General features: G+C 53.9%; 1 protein-coding gene across 4 annotated transcripts in view; it reads right to left on the bottom strand.

Annotated features, from left to right (window-relative positions):
- The window catches only part of agbl2 (AGBL carboxypeptidase 2), a 279,928-nt gene that overhangs the window by 223,859 nt on the left and 33,928 nt on the right, over positions 1-22,141 (bottom strand). For all 4 annotated transcript variants that reach the window (XM_068045898.1, XM_068045900.1, XM_068045901.1 and 1 more), the window contains exons 3-4: positions 20,341-20,496; positions 8,259-8,444 (exon numbers count right to left, since the gene is read on the bottom strand). In XM_068045898.1, coding sequence (XP_067901999.1) covers positions 8,259-8,444; positions 20,341-20,496 — 342 coding nt within the window. The remainder of the gene's footprint in view (positions 1-8,258; positions 8,445-20,340; positions 20,497-22,141) is intronic.

Genomic DNA, 22,141 nt, shown 5'->3' with positions numbered 1-22,141 from the left:
CACTCCCCAGTGAAACACCCCTCATCTAAAACACTCCCCAGTAAAACACCCCTCATCGAAAACACTCCCCAGTAAAACTCCACTCATCTAAAACACTCCCCAGTAAAACACCCCTCATCTAAAACACTCCCCAGTAAAACACCCCTCATCAAAAACACTCCCCAGTGAAACTCCACTCATCTAAAACACTCCCCAGTAAAACACCCCTCATCTAAAACACTCCCCAGTAAAACTCCACTCATCTAAAACTCTCCCCAGTAAAACACCCCTCATCTAAAACACTCCCCAGTAAAACACCCCTCATCTAAAACACTCCACAGTAAAACACCCCTCATCTAAAACACTCCCCAATAAAACTCCACTCATCTAAAACACTCCCCAGTAAAACACCCCTCATCTAAAACATTCCCCAGTGAAACACCCCTCATCTAAAACACTCCCCAGTGAAACACCCCTCATCTAAAACACTCCCCAGTGAAACACCCCTCATCTAAAACACTCCCCAGTGAAACACCCCTCATCTAAAACACTCCAGTAAAACACCATTCATCTAAAACACTCACCAGTAAAACACCATTCATCTAAAACACTCACCAGTAAAACACCATTCATCTAAAACACTCACCAGTAAAACACCATTCATCTAAAACACTCCCCAGTAAAACACCCCTCATCTAAAACACTCCCCAGTAAAACACCATTCATCTAAAACACTCCCCAGTAAAACACCCCTCATCTAAAACGCTCCCCAGTAAAACACCCCTCATCTAAAACACTCCCCAGTAAAACACCCCTCATCTAAAACACTCCCCAGTAAAACACCCCTCATCTAAAACACTCCAGTAAAACACCATTCATCTAAAACACTCCCCAGTGAAACTCCACTCATCTAAAACACTCCCCAGTAAAACACCCCTCATCTAAAACACTCCCCAATAAAACTCCACTCATCTAAAACACTCCCCAGTAAAACACCCCTCATCTAAAACATTCCCCAGTGAAACACCCCTCATCTAAAACACTCCCCAGTGAAACACCCCTCATCTAAAACACTCCCCAGTGAAACACCCCTCATCTAAAACACTCCCCAGTGAAACACCCCTCATCTAAAACACTCCAGTAAAACACCATTCATCTAAAACACTCACCAGTAAAACACCATTCATCTAAAACACTCACCAGTAAAACACCATTCATCTAAAACACTCCCCAGTAAAACACCATTCATCTAAAACACTCCCCAGTAAAACACCCCTCATCGAAAACACTCCCCAGTAAAACACCATTCATCTAAAACACTCCCCAGTAAAACACCCCTCATCTAAAACGCTCCCCAGTAAAACACCCCTCATCTAAAACACTCCCCAGTAAAACACCCCTCATCTAAAACACTCCCCAGTGAAACACCCCTCATCTAAAACACTCCCCAGTGAAACACCCCTCATCTAAAACACTCCCCAGTAAAACACCCCTCATCTAAAACACTCCCCAGTAAAACACCCCTCATCTAAAACACTCCCCAGTAAAACACCATTCATCTAAAACACTCTCCAGTACAACACCCCTCATCTAAAACACTCCCCAGTAAAACACCCCTCATCTAAAACACTCCCCAGTAAAACACCCCTCATCTAAAACACTCCCCAGTAAAACACCCCTCATCTAAAACTTTCCCCAGTGAAACACCCCTCATCTAAAACACTCCCCAGTGAAACACCCCTCATCTAAAACACTCCCCAGTAAAACACCCCTCATCTAAAACACTCCCCAGTAAAACACCCCTCATCGAAAACACTCCCCAGTAAAACACCATTCATCTAAAACACTCCCCAGTAAAACACCCCTCATCTAAAACACTCCCCAGTAAAACACCCCTCATCTAAAACACTCCCCAGTAAAACACCCCTCATCTAAAACACTCCCCAGTGAAACTCCACTCATCTAAAACACTCCCCAGTGAAACTCCACTCATCTAAAACACTCCCCAGTAAAACACCCCTCATCTAAAACACTCCCCAGTAAAACTCCACTCATCTAAAACACTCCCCAGTAAAACACCCCTCATCTAAAACACTCCCCAGTGAAACACCCCTCATCTAAAACACTCCCCAGTAAAACACCCCTCATCTAAAACACTCCCCAGTAAAACTCCACTCATCTAAAACACTCCCCAGTAAAACACCATTCATCTAAAACGCTCCCCAGTAAAACACCCCTCATCTAAAACGCTCCCCAGTAAAACACCCCTCATCTAAAACACTCCCCAGTAAAACACCCCTCATCTAAAACACTCCCCAGTAAAACACCCCTCATCTAAAACACTCCAGTAAAACACCATTCATCTAAAACACTCCCCAGTGAAACTCCACTCATCTAAAACACTCCCCAGTAAAACACCCCTCATCTAAAACACTCCCCAATAAAACTCCACTCATCTAAAACACTCCCCAGTAAAACACCCCTCATCTAAAACATTCCCCAGTGAAACACCCCTCATCTAAAACACTCCCCAGTGAAACACCCCTCATCTAAAACACTCCCCAGTGAAACACCCCTCATCTAAAACACTCCCCAGTGAAACACCCCTCATCTAAAACACTCCAGTAAAACACCATTCATCTAAAACACTCACCAGTAAAACACCATTCATCTAAAACACTCACCAGTAAAACACCATTCATCTAAAACACTCCCCAGTAAAACACCCCTCATCGAAAACACTCCCCAGTAAAACACCATTCATCTAAAACACTCCCCAGTAAAACACCCCTCATCTAAAACGCTCCCCAGTAAAACACCCCTCATCTAAAACACTCCCCAGTAAAACACCCCTCATCTAAAACACTCCCCAGTAAAACACCCCTCATCTAAAACACTCCCCAGTGAAACACCCCTCATCTAAAACACTCCCCAGTAAAACACCCCTCATCTAAAACACTCCCCAGTAAAACACCATTCATCTAAAACACTCTCCAGTACAACACCCCTCATCTAAAACACTCCCCAGTAAAACACCCCTCATCTAAAACACTCCCCAGTAAAACACCCCTCATCTAAAACACTCCCCAGTAAAACACCCCTCATCTAAAACTTTCCCCAGTGAAACACCCCTCATCTAAAACACTCCCCAGTGAAACACCCCTCATCTAAAACACTCCCCAGTGAAACACCCCTCATCTAAAACACTCCAGTAAAACACCATTCATCTAAAACACTCACCAGTAAAACACCATTCATCTAAAACACTCCCCAGTAAAACACCCCTCATCTAAAACACTCCCCAGTAAAACACCCCTCATCTAAAACACTCCCCAGTAAAACACCCCTCATCTAAAACACTCCCCAGTGAAACTCCACTCATCTAAAACACTCCCCAGTGAAACTCCACTCATCTAAAACACTCCACAGTAAAACTCCACTCATCTAAAACACTCCCCAGTAAAACACCCCTCATCTAAAACACTCCCCAGTGAAACACCCCTCATCTAAAACACTCCCCAGTAAAACACCCCTCATCTAAAACACTCCCCAGTAAAACTCCACTCATCTAAAACACTCCCCAGTAAAACACCCCTCATCTAAAACACTCCCCAGTAAAACACCCCTCATCTAAAACACTCCCCAGTAAAACACCCCTCATCAAAAACTCTCCCCAGTGAAACTCAACTCATCTAAAACACTCCCCAGTAAAACACCCCTCATCTAAAACACTCCCCAGTAAAACTCCACTCATCTAAAACTCTCCCCAGTAAAACACCCCTCATCTAAAACACTCCCCAGTAAAACACCCCTCATCTAAAACACTCCCCAGTAAAACACCCCTCATCTAAAACACTCCCCAGTAAAACTCCACTCATCTAAAACACTCCCCAGTAAAACACCCCTCATCTAAAACACTCCCCAGTAAAACACCCCTCATCTAAAACACTCCCCAGTGAAACTCCACTCATCTAAAACACTCCCCAGTAAAACACCCCTCATCTAAAACACTCCCCAGTAAAACTCCACTCATCTAAAACTCTCCCCAGTAAAACACCCCTCATCTAAAACACTCCCCAGTAAAACACCCCTCATCTAAAACACTCCCCAGTAAAACACCCCTCATCTAAAACACTCCCCAGTAAAACACCCCTCATCTAAAACACTCCCCAGTGAAACTCCACTCATCTAAAACACTCCCCAGTAAAACACCCCTCATCTAAAACACTCCCCAATAAAACTCCACTCATCTAAAACACTCCCCAGTAAAACACCCCTCATCTAAAACATTCCCCAGTGAAACACCCCTCATCTAAAACACTCCCCAGTGAAACACCCCTCATCTAAAACACTCCCCAGTGAAACACCCCTCATCTAAAACACTCCAGTAAAACACCATTCATCTAAAACACTCACCAGTAAAACACCATTCATCTAAAACACTCCCCAGTAAAACACCCCTCATCTAAAACACTCCCCAGTAAAACACCATTCATCTAAAACACTCCCCAGTAAAACACCCCTCATCTAAAACGCTCCCCAGTAAAACACCATTCATCTAAAACACTCCCCAGTAAAACACCCCTCATCTAAAACACTCCCCAGTAAAACACCCCTCATCTAAAACACTCCCCAGTAAAACACCCCTCATCTAAAACACTCCAGTAAAACACCATTCATCTAAAACACTCACCAGTAAAACACCATTCATCTAAAACACTCCCCAGTAAAACACCATTCATCTAAAACACTCCCCAGTAAAACACCCCTCATCTAAAACACTCCCCAGTAAAACACCATTCATCTAAAACACTCCCCAGTAAAACACCCCTCATCTAAAACGCTCCCCAGTAAAACACCATTCATCTAAAACACTCCCCAGTAAAACACCCCTCATCTAAAACACTCCCCAGTGAAACACCCCTCATCTAAAACACTCCCCAGTGAAACACTCCCCAGTAAAACACCCCTCATCTAAAACACTCCCCAGTAAAACACCCCTCATCTAAAACACTCCCCAGTAAAACACCATTCATCTAAAACACCCCCCAGTAAAACACCATTCATCTAAAACACTCCCCAGTAAAACTCCTCTCATCTAAAACACTCCCCAGTAAAACACCTCTCATCTAAAACACTCCCCAGTAAAACACCCCTCATCTAAAACACTCTCCAGTAAAACACCATTCATCTAAAACACTCCCCAGTAAAACATCCCTCATCTAAAACACTCCCCAGTGAAACACCCCTCATCTAAAACACTCCCCAGTAAAACATCCCTCATCTAAAATACTCCCCAGTAAAACACTTCTCATCTAAAACACTCCCCAGTAAAACACCCCTCATCTAAAATACTCCCCAGTAAAACACCTCTCATCTAAAACACTCCCCAGTAAAACATCCCTCATCTAAAACACTCCCCAGTGAAACACCCCTCATCTAAAACACTCCCCAGTAAAACATCCCTCATCTAAAATACTCCCCAGTAAAACACTTCTCATCTAAAACACTCCCCAGTAAAACACCCCTCATCTAAAATACTCCCCAGTAAAACACCTCTCATCTAAAACACTCCCCAGTAAAACTCCACTCATCTAAAACACTCCCCAGTAAAACACCCCTCATCTAAAACACTCCCCAGTAAAACACCATTCATCTAAAACTCTCCCCAGTAAAACACCCCTCATCTGAAACACTCCCCAGTAAAACACCCCTCATCTAAAACACTCCCCAGTAAAACACCCCTCATCTAAAACTCTCCCCAGTAAAACACCCCTCATCTAAAATACTCCCCAGTAAAACACCCCTCATCTAAAACACTCCCCAGTAAAACACCCCTCATCTAAAACTCTCCCCAGTAAAACACCCCTCATCTAAAATACTCCCCAGTAAAACGCCCCTCATCTAAAACTCTCCCCAGTAAAACACCTCTCATCTAAAACAGTCCCCAGTAAAACACCTCTCATCTAAAACAGTCCCCAGTAAAACTCCACTCATCTAAAACTCTCCCCAGTAAAACACCTCTCATCTAAAACTCTCCCCAGTAAAACTCCACTCATCTAAAACTCTCCCCCAGTAAAACTCCACTCATCTAAAACTCTCCCCAGTAAAACACCCCTCATCTAAAACTCTCCCCAGTAAAACACCCCTCATCTAAAACTCTCCCCAGTAAAACTCCAGTCATCTAAAACACTTCCCTTTCAAACAACCCTCATCTAAAACACTCCCCAGTAAAACACCCCTCATCTAAAACGCTTCCCAGTAAAACACCCCTCATCTACAACGCTTCCCAATAAAACACCCCTCATCTAAAACTCTCCCCCATTAAAACACCCCTCATCTAAAACTCTCCCCCCATTAAAACTCCCCTCATCTAAAACTCTCCCCCCATTAAAACTCTCCTGATCTAAAACTCTCTCCCATTAAAACTCCTCTCATCTAAAACTCTCCCCCCATTAAAACTCACTTCATCTAAAACTCTCCCCCCATTAAAACTCCCCTCATCTAAAACTCTCCCCCCATTAAAACTCTCCTGATCTAAAACTCTCTCCCATTAAAACTCCTCTCATCTAAAACTCTCCCCCCATTAAAACTCCCCTCATCTGATACTCTCCCCCATTAAAACTCCTCTCATCTAAAACTCTCCCCCCATTAAAACTCACTTCATCTAAACCTCTCCCAGTCAAACTCCACTCATCTAAATCTCATCCAAATCAGCCACACACCCACCCTCACCCGCAGCTTCACACCCACCTTCATACCCACATATTCATCCACATACCCACCCTCATACCCACCATTACCCTCATCCTCACACCCACCCTTACTCAAAGCCTCACACCCATTGCCACACCCTCACACACACCCTCACACCCTCATACGAACCCCCACCTTCAGCCTCACACCCACCTTCATTCAGCCTCACACCCATTGTCACATGTTTGCTGATGATTGCACAATGTTCAGCACCATTCGTGACTCCTCAGATACTGAAGCAGTCCATGTAGAAATGCAGCAAGACCTGGACAATATCCAGGCTTGGGCTGATAAATGGCAACTAACATTCGTGCCACACAAGTGCCAGGCAATGACCATCTCGAGCAAGAGAGAATCTAACCATCATCCCTTGACATTCAATGGCATTACCCCACTATCAACATCCTAGGGGCTACCATTGACCAGAAACTGAACTGGAGTAGCCATATAAATACCGTGGCTACAAGAGCAGGTCAGAGGCTAGGAATCCTGAGGCAAGTAACTCACCTCCTGACTCCCCAAAGCCTGTCCACCATCTATAAGGCACAAGTCCGGAGTGTGATGGAATACTCTCCACTTGCCTGGATGGGTGAAGCTCCAACAACACTCAAGAAGCTTGACACCATCCAGGACAAAGCAGCCCGTTTGACTGGCACCTCATCCACAAACATTCACTGTCTCCACCACTGACGCACAGTGGCAGCAGTGTGTACCATCTACAAGATGCACTGCAGCAATGCACCAAGGCTCCTTCGACAGCACCTTCCAAACCCGTGACCTCTACCAACTAGAAGGACGAGGGCAGTAGTTTCATGGGAACATCACCACCTGCAAGTTCCCCTCCAAGTCACACACCATCCTGACTTGGAACTATATCGCCGTTCCTTCACTGTTGCTGGGTCAAAATCCTGGAACTCCCGTCCTAACAGCACTGTGGGTGTATCTACCCCACATGGACTGCAGTGGTTCAAGAAGGCAGCTCACCACCACCTTGTCAAGGGTAATTAGGGATGGGCAATAAATGCTGGCCTGGCCAGCGACGCCCACATCCCATGAATGGATTTTTTAAAAAAACACCCTCGCTCCCACCCTCACTCAGCCTCACATCCATCCTCACACCCTTCCTCACACCCTCACTCAGCCTCACATCCATCCTCACACCCTCACAGCCACATACCCATCCCCTGTACTCTCCATCCACCCACTCATGTACCAATGCTCAAATGTTTACACTGCACAATCGTCCCCATGTAACAGATCACTTTGGACTGAGGTGCTTCTGCTGAGATACGGGGATGATGTGTGGAGACTGAACTCATGTGAGTCACATCTGAAATTCCACTCAGCAAGCCCATCATCTTTCCCCTGGGGACAGTGAGTGGAACTGGAGCACTGTGTAACTGAAATCACTTCCACTTCATTCCAAGCACCATTCTATAACCTGGAGACACGGAAACAACAACAAGCTCTGGCTGTCCAATCCTGCTCCCATACACTCTATGATGAAACTCTCCTGGCCTTACCAATGTGGTGGATTTGTTCCTTGATGACCTCGCACTCTATTGGCCATCGCGGGGCCTGCTGTGGACCATTAGTTGCGACAGCATAGAGGCTCCGGGGTTCCCGAAGGCACGGAATGTGCTTCCCAGCATGATAAGCAAACACCACCTGTCTGGTTCTTAATAAGTGATGCTCCTTGATGAACGAATCTGAACAGGTTAAAGAAAAAGACATCATTTAAATATTCCGAATGCTGATACACACAGCTAATGCTCACAATGTGGAGCATTAAAATAAGCACTGAATTACTCACTGCGTATACAGGCTACTTTGAGCTGAATTTACTGAGCCCATCATGGGTCCAGGCAGACCCAGGAGTTGGCGCTGTTTCCGCTAGTCATGTGGGCAATCAGCCAATCGCGATCATGTGGCAAGTGGCCACTTTACATAATGGAGGTCCGGGGCCTGGCCAATCATGCGGTAGAGGGTGGGATGTGAGACACTGAATACGCTGTCAGATGACCGTGGAACAGCTGCTGGCACCATATTTAAAGCCCTGCTTGCATTGCTGCTGCATTTTCACATCTGAGATTAGTGTTGGAGTGTCTCCTGGACCCCTCCCCCCCCCCCATCCCCAGAGACCAACCCTGCAGGATGGCCAAGACAAGATACAGGGTGGCCCCATGGTTGAGTGATGCCTCCCTGCAGATTATCCTCCAGCCTGCAAGGGGAAGGCAGGAGGTCCTCTTCCCCAGCGATGGCAGGATGAGATCCTCTCACCTGACCAAGCAAGCCTGGCTGGAGATTGCAGAGGAGGTCAGCAGCCTTGGAGTCACCCGGGACAACTGGTTCCAGTGCAGGAAGAGGGCCAAAGACCTCCTACCTTCAGTCAAGGTGAATGTTCCATAACAGTCTCTTTATTACTGAGTGTAAGTGGCAATACAGAAGAAGGTGGACATGGGGAGGGTGGCACTACCATGGCGATGGAAGAACGGTTAATGCATCACCTCATCCTGACAGATACATGGCTGCATCTCGGCCACAAGCCTCCTTCTTTCACAGCTCACCCTCATTAACTCCCCTGAAAGCGGACGGGAGGATGAGTTATATGTGAAAGCCCAGTAGGGGACGAGGGGCAAACACTAGCAGAACTGTCATGTTGATGTCTCTGTGAAGTAACTATTTCCCTCTTTTCATTTGCAGGGCAAGAGGGCCCACGACAGGAGGGAGACATCCCAGACTGGCAGAGGCATCCCAGATCTTCAGCCTCTCTCCACAGCCAAGGAAGAGGCTTTGGAATTGGCGGGGACACAGGTCGGCTACTCAATATCAGATGAAGAGACTGGAATATCCACACCAGAGAGAGAGGTAAGGCAACATCTGGCAGAGATGCCAGAGGGCATGTGCAGCCATGAGCAGACAATGGAGGAGTCCATCCATGCCACGAATGCTGCCATGCTCCAGGCATGTGAGAACACAGCTTCCTCCATCGAGAGATTGGTGACCCTCATGGAGAGCCAGATCCCACAGATGCGCATAGACTTGCACACCATCGCCTTGGCCATGAGCTCAACACAACAATGGCAAAGTGAGAGGAGAAATAGGAGGATGGTGGCTTCTACAGCTCCTGGCCTTCGCTGGTGAGCAGGGAGGCTCAGGTGAGTCTCGAAAGGGAGGAGGAGAGGCTGACCTCCACAGCTGGAGGCTCCCCTCAAAGTGCTCTGAGTGTAGACACTGGCTCCTCAGCCCCTCCGCCAGTGAGCCCAGCTCCAGCAGCTGCGATGCCTAAGGACAGTCCTGCATCAGTGCAGGTAACCATCAGGTGGCTGGGGTCTTCCAGGCCTCAGGCAGCCAGAGGACACCCGCCAAAGTCATCCCAGGCCAAGGGTCAGCCTGATCAGCAGCCTGCTTCCAGCCCAGCTGCTAGTTCAGGGGTCACACCTTGTAGAAGCATTTGTAAGTGTATAAAGAAATCCACATAGAAACACTTGGGGTTTCACAGGTGTTTGAAAGTTGACATGCTGCATTATATAAAGTTCTTTGTTAATTAAACTTTATTGTGTAAAAGTGATTATGCTATCATACATTCACTGTGAGCTGTTGACCTCCCCCTTAGTGAATGCCCATGGAAGCACAGCCCTCATTTATATATGATCTCCCATGGGCCATAGTGCATGGTTGAGCTGGGTGCTAGGCATGGAAGACAAATAGAAAGGAGGCGACAGACAGCATGCATTAGCTGAGTCTTTATTGGAGTCTCTGTGAGTGGACATCAGGGTGGCTGGAAGTGGGTGATTATGAGACTGTCTCCTGCCTCCTTGACCAGTCACTCATTCTGCCTGGCCTCTGGTACAAGGACTTCCCCATCCAGTGCCGCTTGCTCCGCTCCCTCCTCCACATCGTCCTCGTCGGTGGAGGAGTGATGTTCAGTTATGTTGTCATCATGTAAGGCCTCCTCCCTGTTTAGTGCTAGATTGTGCAGAGCACAGCAGACCACCAGGATATGCGAGACCCTCGCTGGGACATACTGCAGGGGACCACCGGATCGATCCAGGCAGCGGAATCTCATCTTCAGCAGCCCAATGGTCTGTTCGATGGTCACTCGAGTGGAGCCGTGCGAGGTGTTGTAACTCTCCTCCGCTGCAGTGCGAGGGTTCCTCACAGGCGTCAGTAGCCATGTCTTCAATGGGTAGTTCTTGTCCCTGAGAATCCATCCCTGAAGGCGAGCGAGGTCCTGAAAATCTGTGGCACCTGGGACTGTTGAAGTAGGTAGGCGTCATGGCTGCTTCCTGGGAAGTGGGCACACAACTGCAGGAAACACTTTCGGCGGTTGCAGACCAGTTGAACGTTGACTGAATGGAAGCTCTTCCTGTTGATGAAGGCAGCTGGCTAGACCATTGGAGCCTTGATGGCCACATGTGTGCAGTCTATCACACCTTGTACCTGGGAGAATCCAGCAACGGCCCTGAATCTGGTGGTCCTCTCGGCCTGAGTGTCAGGGTCGGTCCAGTAGTGCACATAGTCACCATCTCTCTTGAACACGGTATTGGTCACCTCCTTGATGTAGCGGTGGGCTGCTGCCTAGGAGACCCCACACATGTCCCTGGTGGATCCAGATGAGTAGAAATCTAGTGCCACGGTGATCTTCAGGGCCACTGGTATCGGGTGACCCCCAAATTCCATAGGTCACAGCTCGTCCTGCATCAGGGCACATTAGTCAGTGACGGCCTCCCTGGAGAGCCGGAGTCTTCACTGACAGTGGCGCTCGGACATTTGGGGGTAGCTGATTCGAGTCTGGTATTCTCTCTGACGCAGGTGAACCCTTCTTAGCCTGACTGCCTGCTGCTCTCATCCTGGAGCTTCGTGGGCAGATGCAGCTGCTTCTTGGCCCTCCCTCCATCAGAGGCGTCGCATCACACCACGGGGGTCCAGAAAGACAGGGTGTATAAGACCCCTGCCAGCGATCAGTGTGCCTCCAATGCGCTGTCGATGCAGAGATGACCCTGCCTTGGAAGCTGTGCTTTCGCCAAGGCTCCCAGCAGACTCCCTGATGACCCTCAGTGCCCACCCTGGCTGATAGCCGACCCTCTCACCCAGCAGTATGGGCAGCCAAACATCTCACTCAACTGTTTAGATTAGATTAGAGATACAGCACTGAAACAGGCCCTTCGGCCCACCGAGTCTGTGCCGAACATCAACCAACCATTTATACTAATCCTACACTAATCCCATATTCCTACCAAACATCCCCACCTGTCCCTATATTTCCCTACCACCTACCTATACTAGTGACAATTTATAATGGCCAATTTACCTACCAACCTGCAAGTCTTTTGGCTTGTGGGAGGAAACCGGAGCACCCGGAGAAAACCCACGCAGACACAGGGAGAACTTGCAAACTCCACACAGGCAGTACCCAGAATCGAACCCGGGTCCCTGGAGCTGTGAGGCTGCGGTGCTAACCACTGCGCCACTGTGCCGCCTGATACAGCCACCCAAACCCTGGCTACGACCTGCAGACCACCCGAGACCGTGATCAGCTGGCACTGGCACCCAAGATCACGGTCCCCCTTGCATAGTGCACTGCACTGTATACCCTTCACTCCCCACTCTCCCACTATGTGGTGCTGGTCATGGCTGCCAACCTGTTGTGGTACTGAGGCCTCGCCTCGGTGCCACCAGCTATTAACATGAATCCAAAATACATGAGGGCTGCCCTTTGTCAAGTTAATCCCAAGCCCCCCATTGAATTGTGACGAATGAGATGCTAATGTATTAAAAGTAAGTGTTCTATAATTTATATTACTACCCTGTTGTGCTGGAGCGGTAATGCCATCTTGGTGCTTTCCCACCGCTGATTAAATCAGGAATCAATGTCACAATGCCAGATTTCTGGGTGGACAATTCTGATGGGATTCTCCATCCCTCCCAAGGCTCCATTCCTGATCCAAACAACCTCACTAAATTCAGCCTAAATCTCCACTCAATGAGCTGGATTTAACTAGCCCCCAGGCGATGGAGTGGGAGGCAGGCAGGGTCCATAAGAATTGTGATGGGAGGTGGGGGCAGAGGGCCTGTCGCATTCCCATTGGCCGATTATCAGCTAATTAAAGGCCTCTTCCCACCACTGCCGGAATTACACCAGCGGTGGGGGGGTTGCTGGAGGGGGGGTGCTCCAGCATGCGGCGAGGTCAACCAGTAAAATGCGGCAGCCTCCATTCGGGCGTGTGGGGGGTGGAATGGGGGTGTCTCCTCCATGGGCAATCTGTGGCCCAGGGACAGCATGAGGCAGAAACCACCTCCTGTAACACTCCCTCGACACTCATTCCCAACCTCCTGCCCACCCACATTGACAGCTTCCTATAACCACAGGCACCGTGACTCACTATCACTCACCGAGACCACCCTCCTCAGCTCACCGAGACCCTCCTCCCTCACTCACCGAGATCCTCCTCCCTCACTCACCGAGACCCTCCTCCCCCTCACCAACGCCCTCCTTCCTCACTCACCGAGACCCTCCACCCCCTCACCGAGGCCCTCCTCCCTCACTCACCGAGACGCTCCTCCCCCCTCACCGAGGCCCTCCTCCCTCACTCACCGAGAGCTTCCTCCACCCTCACTGAGACCCACCTCACTCACTCACCGAGACCCTATTCCCTCACTCACCGAGACCCCCCTCCCTCACTCACCGAGACCTTCCTCCAACCTCACAGAGACCCTCCTCCCTCACTCACCGAGACCATCCTCCCCCTCACCGAGACCCTCCTCCCCCTCACCGAGACCCTCCTCCCCCCCCTCATCTAGACATCCTCCCCATCACCGAGACCCTCCTCCCTCACTAACCGAGACCCTCCTCCCCCCTCACCCAGACCCTCCTCCCTCACTCACCGAGACGCTCCTCCCCCCTCACTGTGACCCACCTCCCTAACTCACCGAGACCCACCTCCCTCACTCACCGAGACCCTCCTCCCCCCTCACCGATGCCCTCCTTCCTCACTCACCGAGACCCTCCTCCCCCCTCACCAAGGCCCTCCTCTCTCACTCACCGAGACCCTCTTCCTCATTCACCGACACCCTCCACCCTCACTCACCGAGACGCTCCTCCCCCTCACCGAGACCTCCTCCCTCACTCACCGTGATCCTACCCCCTCACTCACCGAGACACACCTCCCTCACTCACCAAGACCCACCTCCCTCATTCACCGAGACCCTCATCCCTCACTCACCGAGACCCTCCTCCCCCACTCACCGAGACTTTCCTCCCCCACTCACCGAGACCTCCTCATCATCACTGAGACCCTCCTCCCTCACTCACCGAGACCCTCCTCCTCCCTCACCGAGACCCTCCTCCTCCCTGACCGAAACCCTCCTCCCTCACTCACCGTAATCCTCCTCCCTCACTCACTGAGACCAACCTCCCTCACTCACCGAGACCCACCTCCCTCACTCACCGAGACCCACCTCCCTCACTCACCGAGAACCACCTCCCTCACTCACCGAGACCCTCCTCTCCCCTCACTGAGACCCTACTCCCTCACTCACCTAGACCCTCCTCCCTCACTCACCGAGACCCACCTCCCTCACTCACTGAGACCCTCCTCCCCCACTCACCGAGACCCTCCTCCCTCCCTCACCGAGGCCTTCCTCCACCCTCACTGAGACCCACTTCCCTCACTCACCGAGACCCACCTCCCTCACTCACCGAGACCCACCTCCCTCACTCACCGAGACCCACCTCCCTCACTCACCGAGACCTTCCTCCACCCTCACTGAGACCCTCCTTCCCCCCTCACTGAGACGCACCTCCCTCACTCACCGTGACCCACCTCCCTCACTCACCGTGACCGACCTCCCTCACTCACCGAGACCCACCTTCCTCACTCACCGAGACCCACCTTCCTCACTCACCGAGACCCTCCCCCCTCACTCACTGAGACTCTCCCCCCTCACTCACCGAGACCCCCCTCCCTCACTCACTGAGACTCTCCTCCCCCCTCACCGAGACCCTCCTCCCCCCTCACCGAGACCCTCCTCCCTCACTCACCGTGATCTTCCTCCACCCTCACCAAGACCCTCCTACCCATCACGGTTACAATCCTCCCTCTTTCACCGTGACCCTCCTCCCGCCCTCACCGCGACCCTCCTCCCTCACTCACCGAGACCCTCCCCCCATCACCGAGACAATCTTCCCTCACTCACCGAGATGCTCCTCCCCCTCACCGTGACCCTCCTCCCGCCCTCACCGAGACCCTCCTCCCCCACTCAACGAGACCTTCCTTCCCCACTCAACGAGACCTTCCTTCCCCACTCACCGAGACCCTCCCCCCTCACTCACCGAGATGCTCCTCCCGCTCACCGTGACCCTCCTCCCTCACTCACCGTAATCCTCCACCCTCACTCACCGAGACCCACCTCCCTCACTCACCGAGACCCACCTCCCTCACTCACCGAGACCCACCTCCCTCACTCACCGAGACTCTCCTCCCCCCTCACCGAGACCCTCCTCCCACACTCACCGAGACCCACCTCCCACACTCACCGAGACCCACCTCCCCCACTCACCGAGACCCTCCTCCCCCACTCACCGAGACCGTCCATCCCACTCACCGAGACCCTCCTCCCCCACTCACTGAGACCCACCTCCCCCACTCACTGAGACCCTCCTCCCTCACTCACCGAGACCTTCCTCCACCCTCACCGACACCCTCCTCCCCCACTCACCGAGACCCTCCTCCCCCACTCACCGAGACCCTCCTCCCTCACTCACCGAGACCCTCCTCCCCCCTCACCGAGACCCTCCTCCCTCACTCACCGAGGCCCTCCTCCCCCTTCACCAAGGCCCTCCTCCCTCACTCACCGAGACCATCCTCCCTCATTCACCGAGACCCTCCTCCCTCACTCACCGAGAGCCTCCTCCCTCACTCACCAAGACCCACCACCCTCACTCACCGAGACCCTCCTCCCCCCTCACCGAGACCCTCCTCCCCCCTCACCGGGACCCTCCTCACTCACTCAACGAGGCCCTCCTCCCTCACTCACCGAGACCCTCCTCCCTCACTCACCGAGACCCTCCTCCTCACTCACCGAGACCCTCCTTCTCACTCACCGAGACCCTCCTCCTCCCTCACCGAGACCTTTCTCCACCCTCACCGAGACCCCCTCCCCATCACCTAGACCCTCCTCCCCCCCTCACCGAGAACCTCCTCCCCCCTCACCACGACCCTCCTCCTTCACTCACCGAGACCCTCCTCCTTCACTCACCGAGACCCTCCTCCCTCACTCACCGAGACCCTCCTCCCCCCTCACCGCGACCCTCCTCCTTCACTCACTGAGACCCTCCACCCTCACTCACGGTGACCCTCCTCCCTCACTCACCGTGACCCTCCTCCCTCACTCACCGTGACCCTCCTCCCTCACTCACCGTGACCCTCCTCCCTCACTCACTGAGTCCCACCTCCCTCACTCACCTGGACCTCCTCCCTCACTCCCCTGGACCTCCTCCCTCACTCCCCTGGACCTCCTCCCTCACTCCCCTGGACCTCCTCCCCCCTCACCGCGACCCTCCTCCTTCACTCACTGAGACCCTCCACCCTCACTCATGGTGACCCTCCTACCTCACTCACCGTGACCCTCCTCCCTCACTCACCGAGTTCCACCTCCCTCACTCACCTGGACCTCCTCCCCATCACCGAGACCCTCCTCCCTCTCTCACCGAGACCCTCTTCCCCCCCCTCACCGAGACCTTCCTCCCACCTCACTGAGACCCTCCTCCATCACTCACCGAGACCCTCCTCCATCACTCACCGAGACCCTCCTCCCTCACTCACCGAGACGCTCCTCCCTCACTCACCGAGACGCTCCTCCCTCACTCACCGAGACGCTCCTCCCCCCTCACAGCGACCCTCCTCCTTCACTCACTGAGACCCTCCACCCTCACTCACGGTGACCCTCCTCCCTCACTCACCGTGACCCTCCTCCCTCACTCACCGAGTCCCACCTCCCTCACTCACCTGGACCTCCTCCCCATCACCGAGACCCTCCTCCCACCTCACTGAGACCCTCCTCCCTCACTCACCGAGACCCTCCTTCCTCACTCACCGAGACGCTCCTCCCCCTCACCGAGACGCTCCTCCCCCCTCACCGAGACCCTCTTCCCCCCCTCACCGAGACCTTCCTCCCACCTCACTGAGACCCTCCTCCATCACTCACCGAGACCCTCCTCCCTCACTCACCGAGACCCTCCTTCCTCACTCACCGAGACGCTCCTCCCCCCTCACCGAGACGCTCCTCCCCCCTCACCGAGACCCTCCTCCCTCACTCATCGAGACCCTCCTCCCTCACTCACCGGGACCCTCCTCCCTCACTCACCGGGACCCACCTCCCTCACTCACCGGGACCTACCTCCCTCACTCACCGGGACCCACCTCCCTCACTCACCGGGACCCACCTCCCTCACTCACCGAGACCCACCTCCCTCACTCACCGAGACCCACCTCCCTCACTCACCGAGACCCACCTCCCTCACTCACCGAGACCTTCCTCCCACCTCACCGAGACCCTCCTTCCTCACTCACCGAGACCCTCCTTCCTCACTCACCGAGACCCTCTTTCCTCACTCACCGAGACGCTCCGCCCCCCTCACCGAGACGCTCCGCCCCCCTCACCGAGACCCTCCTCCCTCACTCACCGAGACCCACCTCCCTCACTCACCGAGACCCACCTCCCTCACTCACCGAGACCCTCCTCCCTCACTCACCGAGACCCTCCTCCCTCACTCACCGGGACCTACCTCCCTCACTCACCGGGACCCACCTCCCTCACTCACCGGGACCCACCTCCCTCACTCACCGGGACCCACCTCCCTCACTCACCGAGACCCACCTCCCTCGCTCACCGAGACCCTCCTCCCCCGCTCACCGAGACCCTCCTCCCTCACTCACCGAGAGCCTCATCCCGCCTCACCGAGACCCTCCTCCCTCACTCACCGAGACCCTCCTCCCTCACTCACCGAGACCCTCGTCCCTCACTCACCGAGACCCTCCTCCCTCACATAGAGAACCTCCTCCTTAGCTCGCCGAGACCCTCCTCCCTCACTCACCTAGAGCCTCCTCCTCAGCTCACCGAGACCCTCCTCCTTTCCCCTCACCGAGACCCTCCTCCTCAGCTCACCGAGACGCTCCTCCCCCATCACCCAGACCCTGCTCCCTCACTCACCGAGACCCTGCTCCCTCACTCACCGAGACCCTGATCCCCACCTCACCGAGACCCTGCTCCCCACCTCACCGAGACCCTGCTCCCCACCTCACCGAGACCCTCCTCCCCACCTCACCGAGACCCTCCTCCTCCCCCCACCGAGACCCTCCTCCTCCCCCCACCGAGACCCTCCTCCCCCCACCGAGACCCTCCTCCCCAACTCACCGAGACCCTCTTCCTCAGCTCACCGAGACCCTCTTCCTCAGCTCACCGAGACCCTCCCCCTCACTCACCAAGACCCTCCTTCCACCCTCACAGAGACCCTCCTCCCCCCTCACCGAGACCCTCCTCCCTCACTCACCGAGACCCTCCTCCCTCACTCACCGAGACCCACCACCCTCACTCACCGAGACCCTCCTCCCCCCTCACTCACCGAGATGCACCTCCCCCCTGACTGAGACACTCGTCCCTCACTCACCGAGGCCCTCCTCCCTCACTCACCGAGATGCTCCTCCCCCCTCACCGAGACGCTCCTCCCCCCTCACCGCGACCCTCCTCCTTCACTCACTGAGACCATCCACCCTCACTCACCGTGACCCTCCTCCCTCACTCACCGTGACCCTCCTCCCTCACTCACCGTGACCCTCCTCCCTCACTCACCGAGTCCCACCTCCCTCACTCACCTGGACCTCCTCCCTCACTCACCTGGACCTCCTCCCCATCACCGAGACCCTCCTCCCTCTCTCACCGAGACCCTCTTCCCCCCCTCACCAAGACCTTCCTCCCACCTCACTGAGACCCTCCTCCATCACTCACCGAGACCCTCCTCCCTCACTCACCGAGACCCTCCTCCCTCACTCACCGAGACGCTCCTCCCCCCTCACCGAGACCCTCCTCCCCCCTCACCGAGACCCTCCTCCCCCCTCACCGAGACCCTCCTCCCCCCTCACCGAGACCCTCCTCCCTCACTCATCGAGACCCTCCTCCCTCACTCACCGAGACCCTCCTCCCTCACTCACCGGGACCCACCTCCCTCACTCACCGGGACCCACCTCCCTCACTCACCGGGACCCACCTCCCTCACTCACCGGGACCCACCTCCCTCACTCACCGGGACCCACCTCCCTCACTCACCGAGACCCTCCTCCATCACTCACCGAGACCCTCCTCCCTCACTCACCGAGACCCTCCTTCCTCACTCACCGAGACGCTCCTCCCCCCTCACCGAGACGCTCCTCCCTCACTCACCGAGACCCTCCTCCCTCACTCACCGAGACCCTCCTCCCTCACTCACCGAGACCCTCCTCCCTCACTCACCGGGACCTACCTCCCTCACTCACCGGGACCCACCTCCCTCACTCACCGGGACCCACCTCCCTCACTCTCCGAGACCCACCTCCCTCACTCACCGAGACCCACCTCCCTCACTCACCGAGACCCACCTCCCTCACTGACCGAGACCCACCTCCCTCACTCACCGAGACCCTCCTCCCCCGCTCACCGAGACCCTCCTCCCCCGCTCACCGAGACCCTCGTCCCTCACTCACCGAGACCCTCCTCCCTCACTCACCGAGAGCCTCATCCCGCCTCACCGAGACCCTCCTCCCTCACTCACCGAGACCCTCCTCCCTCACTCACCGAGACCCTCCTCCCTCACTCACCGAGACCCTCCTCCCTCACATAGAGAACCTCCTCCTTAGCTCGCCGAGACCCTCCTCCCTCACTCACCTAGAGCCTCCTCCTCAGCTCACCGAGACCCTCCTCCCTCACTCACCGAGACCCTCCTCCTTTCCCCTCACCGAGACCCTCCTCCTCAGCTCACCGAGACCCTCCTCCCTCACTCACCGAGACCCTGCTCCCTCACTCACCGAGACCCTCCTCCCCACCTCACCGAGACCTTCCTCCCCAGCCCACCGAGACCCTCCTCCTCCCCCCACCGAGACCCTCCTCCTCCCCCCACCGAGACCCTCCTCCTCCCCCCACCGAGACCCTCCTCCTCCCCCCACCGAGACCCTCCTCCTCCCCCCACCGAGACCCTCCTCCCCAACTCACCGAGACCCTCTTCCTCAGCTCACCGAGACCCTCTTCCTCAGCTCACCGAGACCCTCCCCCTCACTCACCAAGACCCTCCTTCCACCCTCACAGAGACCCTCCTCCCCCCTCACCGAGACCCTCCTCCCTCACTCACCGAGACCGTCCTCCCTCACTCACCGAGACCCTCCTCCATCACTCACCGAGACCCTCCTCCCCACCTCACCCAGTCCCTCCACCCCCCCACTCACCGAGACCCTCCTCCCTCACTCACCGAGACCCTCCTCCTCACCCTCACTGAGACATTCCTCCCTCACTCACCGAGTCCCTCCTCCCCCAGTCGCCAATGATGCACCCCCGCCCCACCCCCCCAACACTTACATTTGAACTTGCAGCTCTCCTCCTCGTCCTCAGGTGAAGTGCTGTTGCTTCTGCTGCTGCTCTTATCAGACTGTGAGAGGAGTTCGTCAGACTGCAGGCCAACATCGTGCTGCCAGCTTTGTACCTTCATCAGCTCCGAGCTGTTCCCACTGAAATCTGTGGAACAAAAGCAAGGCCATTCTTTTAATCACCACCTTGAACATTGGACCCTGTCGGCTCTCTGCCCTCAGCCGTCTGACTGACTGATACCGAATTGCTAGTACTCGTCAGGTTGAGGGTGGGGGGGTCTGTGTATGTCAGGGGGTCGTGCACTGGGTGGTCTGTGTGTGTCGGGGGGTCTGTGTGTGTCGGGTGTTTTTTTTATTCATTCAGGGATGTGGGTGTCACTGGCCAGGCCAACATTTATTACCCATCCCTAATTGCCCTTGAGAAGGTGGTGGTGAGCTGCCTTCTTGAACCGCTGCAGTCCATGTGGTGTAGGTACACCCACAGTGCTGTTTGGAAGGGAGTTCCAGGATTTTGACCCAGCAACAGTGAAGGAATGGCAATATAGTTCCAAGTCAGGATGGTGTGTGACTTGGAGGGGAACTTGCAGGTGGTGGTGTTCCCATGTATTTGCTGCCCTTGTCCTTCTAGTTGGTGGAGGTAGCGGGTTTGGAAGGTGCTGTCGAAGGAGCCTTGGTGCATTGCTGCAGTGCATCTTGTGGATGGTACACACTGCTGCCACTGTGCGTCGGTGGTGGAGGGAGTGAATGTTTGTAGATGGGGTGCCAATCAAGTGGGCTGCTTTGTCCTGGATGGTGTCAAGCTTCTTGAGTGTTGTTGGAGCTGCACCCATCCAGGCAAGTGGAGAGTATTCCATCACACTCCTGACTTGTGCCTTGTAGATGGTGGACAGGCTTTGGGGAGTCAGGAGGTGAGTTATTCACCGCAGGATTCCTAGCCTCTGACCTGCTCTTGTAGCCACGGTATTTATGTGGCTACTCCAGTTCAGTTTCTGGTCAATGGTAATCCCTAAGATGTTGATAGTGGTCTGTGTGTGTCGGGGGTGTGTGTGTGTGTCAGGTGGGGGGGGGGTCTGTGTGCATTGGGATTTATTTTCAGTAGAGGTGGGAAGATGGTGGGCTCACCCACCACTCCTCCCCGCTTCCCTCGCAATGATTACATGCTCTTGTTGCCTCCAAACCTGCCGTTGGGGGAGAGCATGAAATTCCACCCAATGTCCAAGTACAATTTCTAATATAGTGCAACACCACCTGCAGCTGACAATTATTGGTACTGCAACTAAAACACATATTAACATCTGACAACCAAAGGTTTGATAGTGTTACAGCAATTGTTTTTACCTTCAATTTACTTCCCTTTTATCCTAAAGCTGGAACCTCATCTAAATGACCATTCTTGATGTGTGAGTCCAGACAGTGAGTGTCAGCTCGACATTGATGCACAGAGGAGAGCACAGACATATCAGACCAACCCTCCTCAGCACAGGCACTTTCCATCAGTGATCAATGGATAGTTAACAGGGACAGGAACCCAGGCTAATCTTCCCCCTTATAGACTGGAATGGTCGGGCCAGTGCAGTTTATTAAGCCATCAGGCCTGCTAAATGTGCTCAGTTACTCCATAAGTTCCATGACTGGCACATGAATCCCCTCTAGCGTTTTCATGATGCTGCTAATTCAGTGTAAATTGGCAGTTGACAGCCAGAAAATTGGCAGGAGTCCAGTCCTGCCAGAACTCCACCCACTTTGTTTCACAGTGTAACTTCTGGTTGTTGGGGACAGGGCATCAAGAAGGA

This window comes from Heterodontus francisci, chromosome 14 (genome assembly GCF_036365525.1).
Source record: "Heterodontus francisci isolate sHetFra1 chromosome 14, sHetFra1.hap1, whole genome shotgun sequence".
In the NCBI taxonomy this organism is placed as follows: Eukaryota; Metazoa; Chordata; class Chondrichthyes; order Heterodontiformes; family Heterodontidae; genus Heterodontus; species Heterodontus francisci.
The sequence above is the reverse complement of the archived record's forward strand: the minus strand, read 5'-3'. Positions and strand labels throughout refer to the sequence as shown.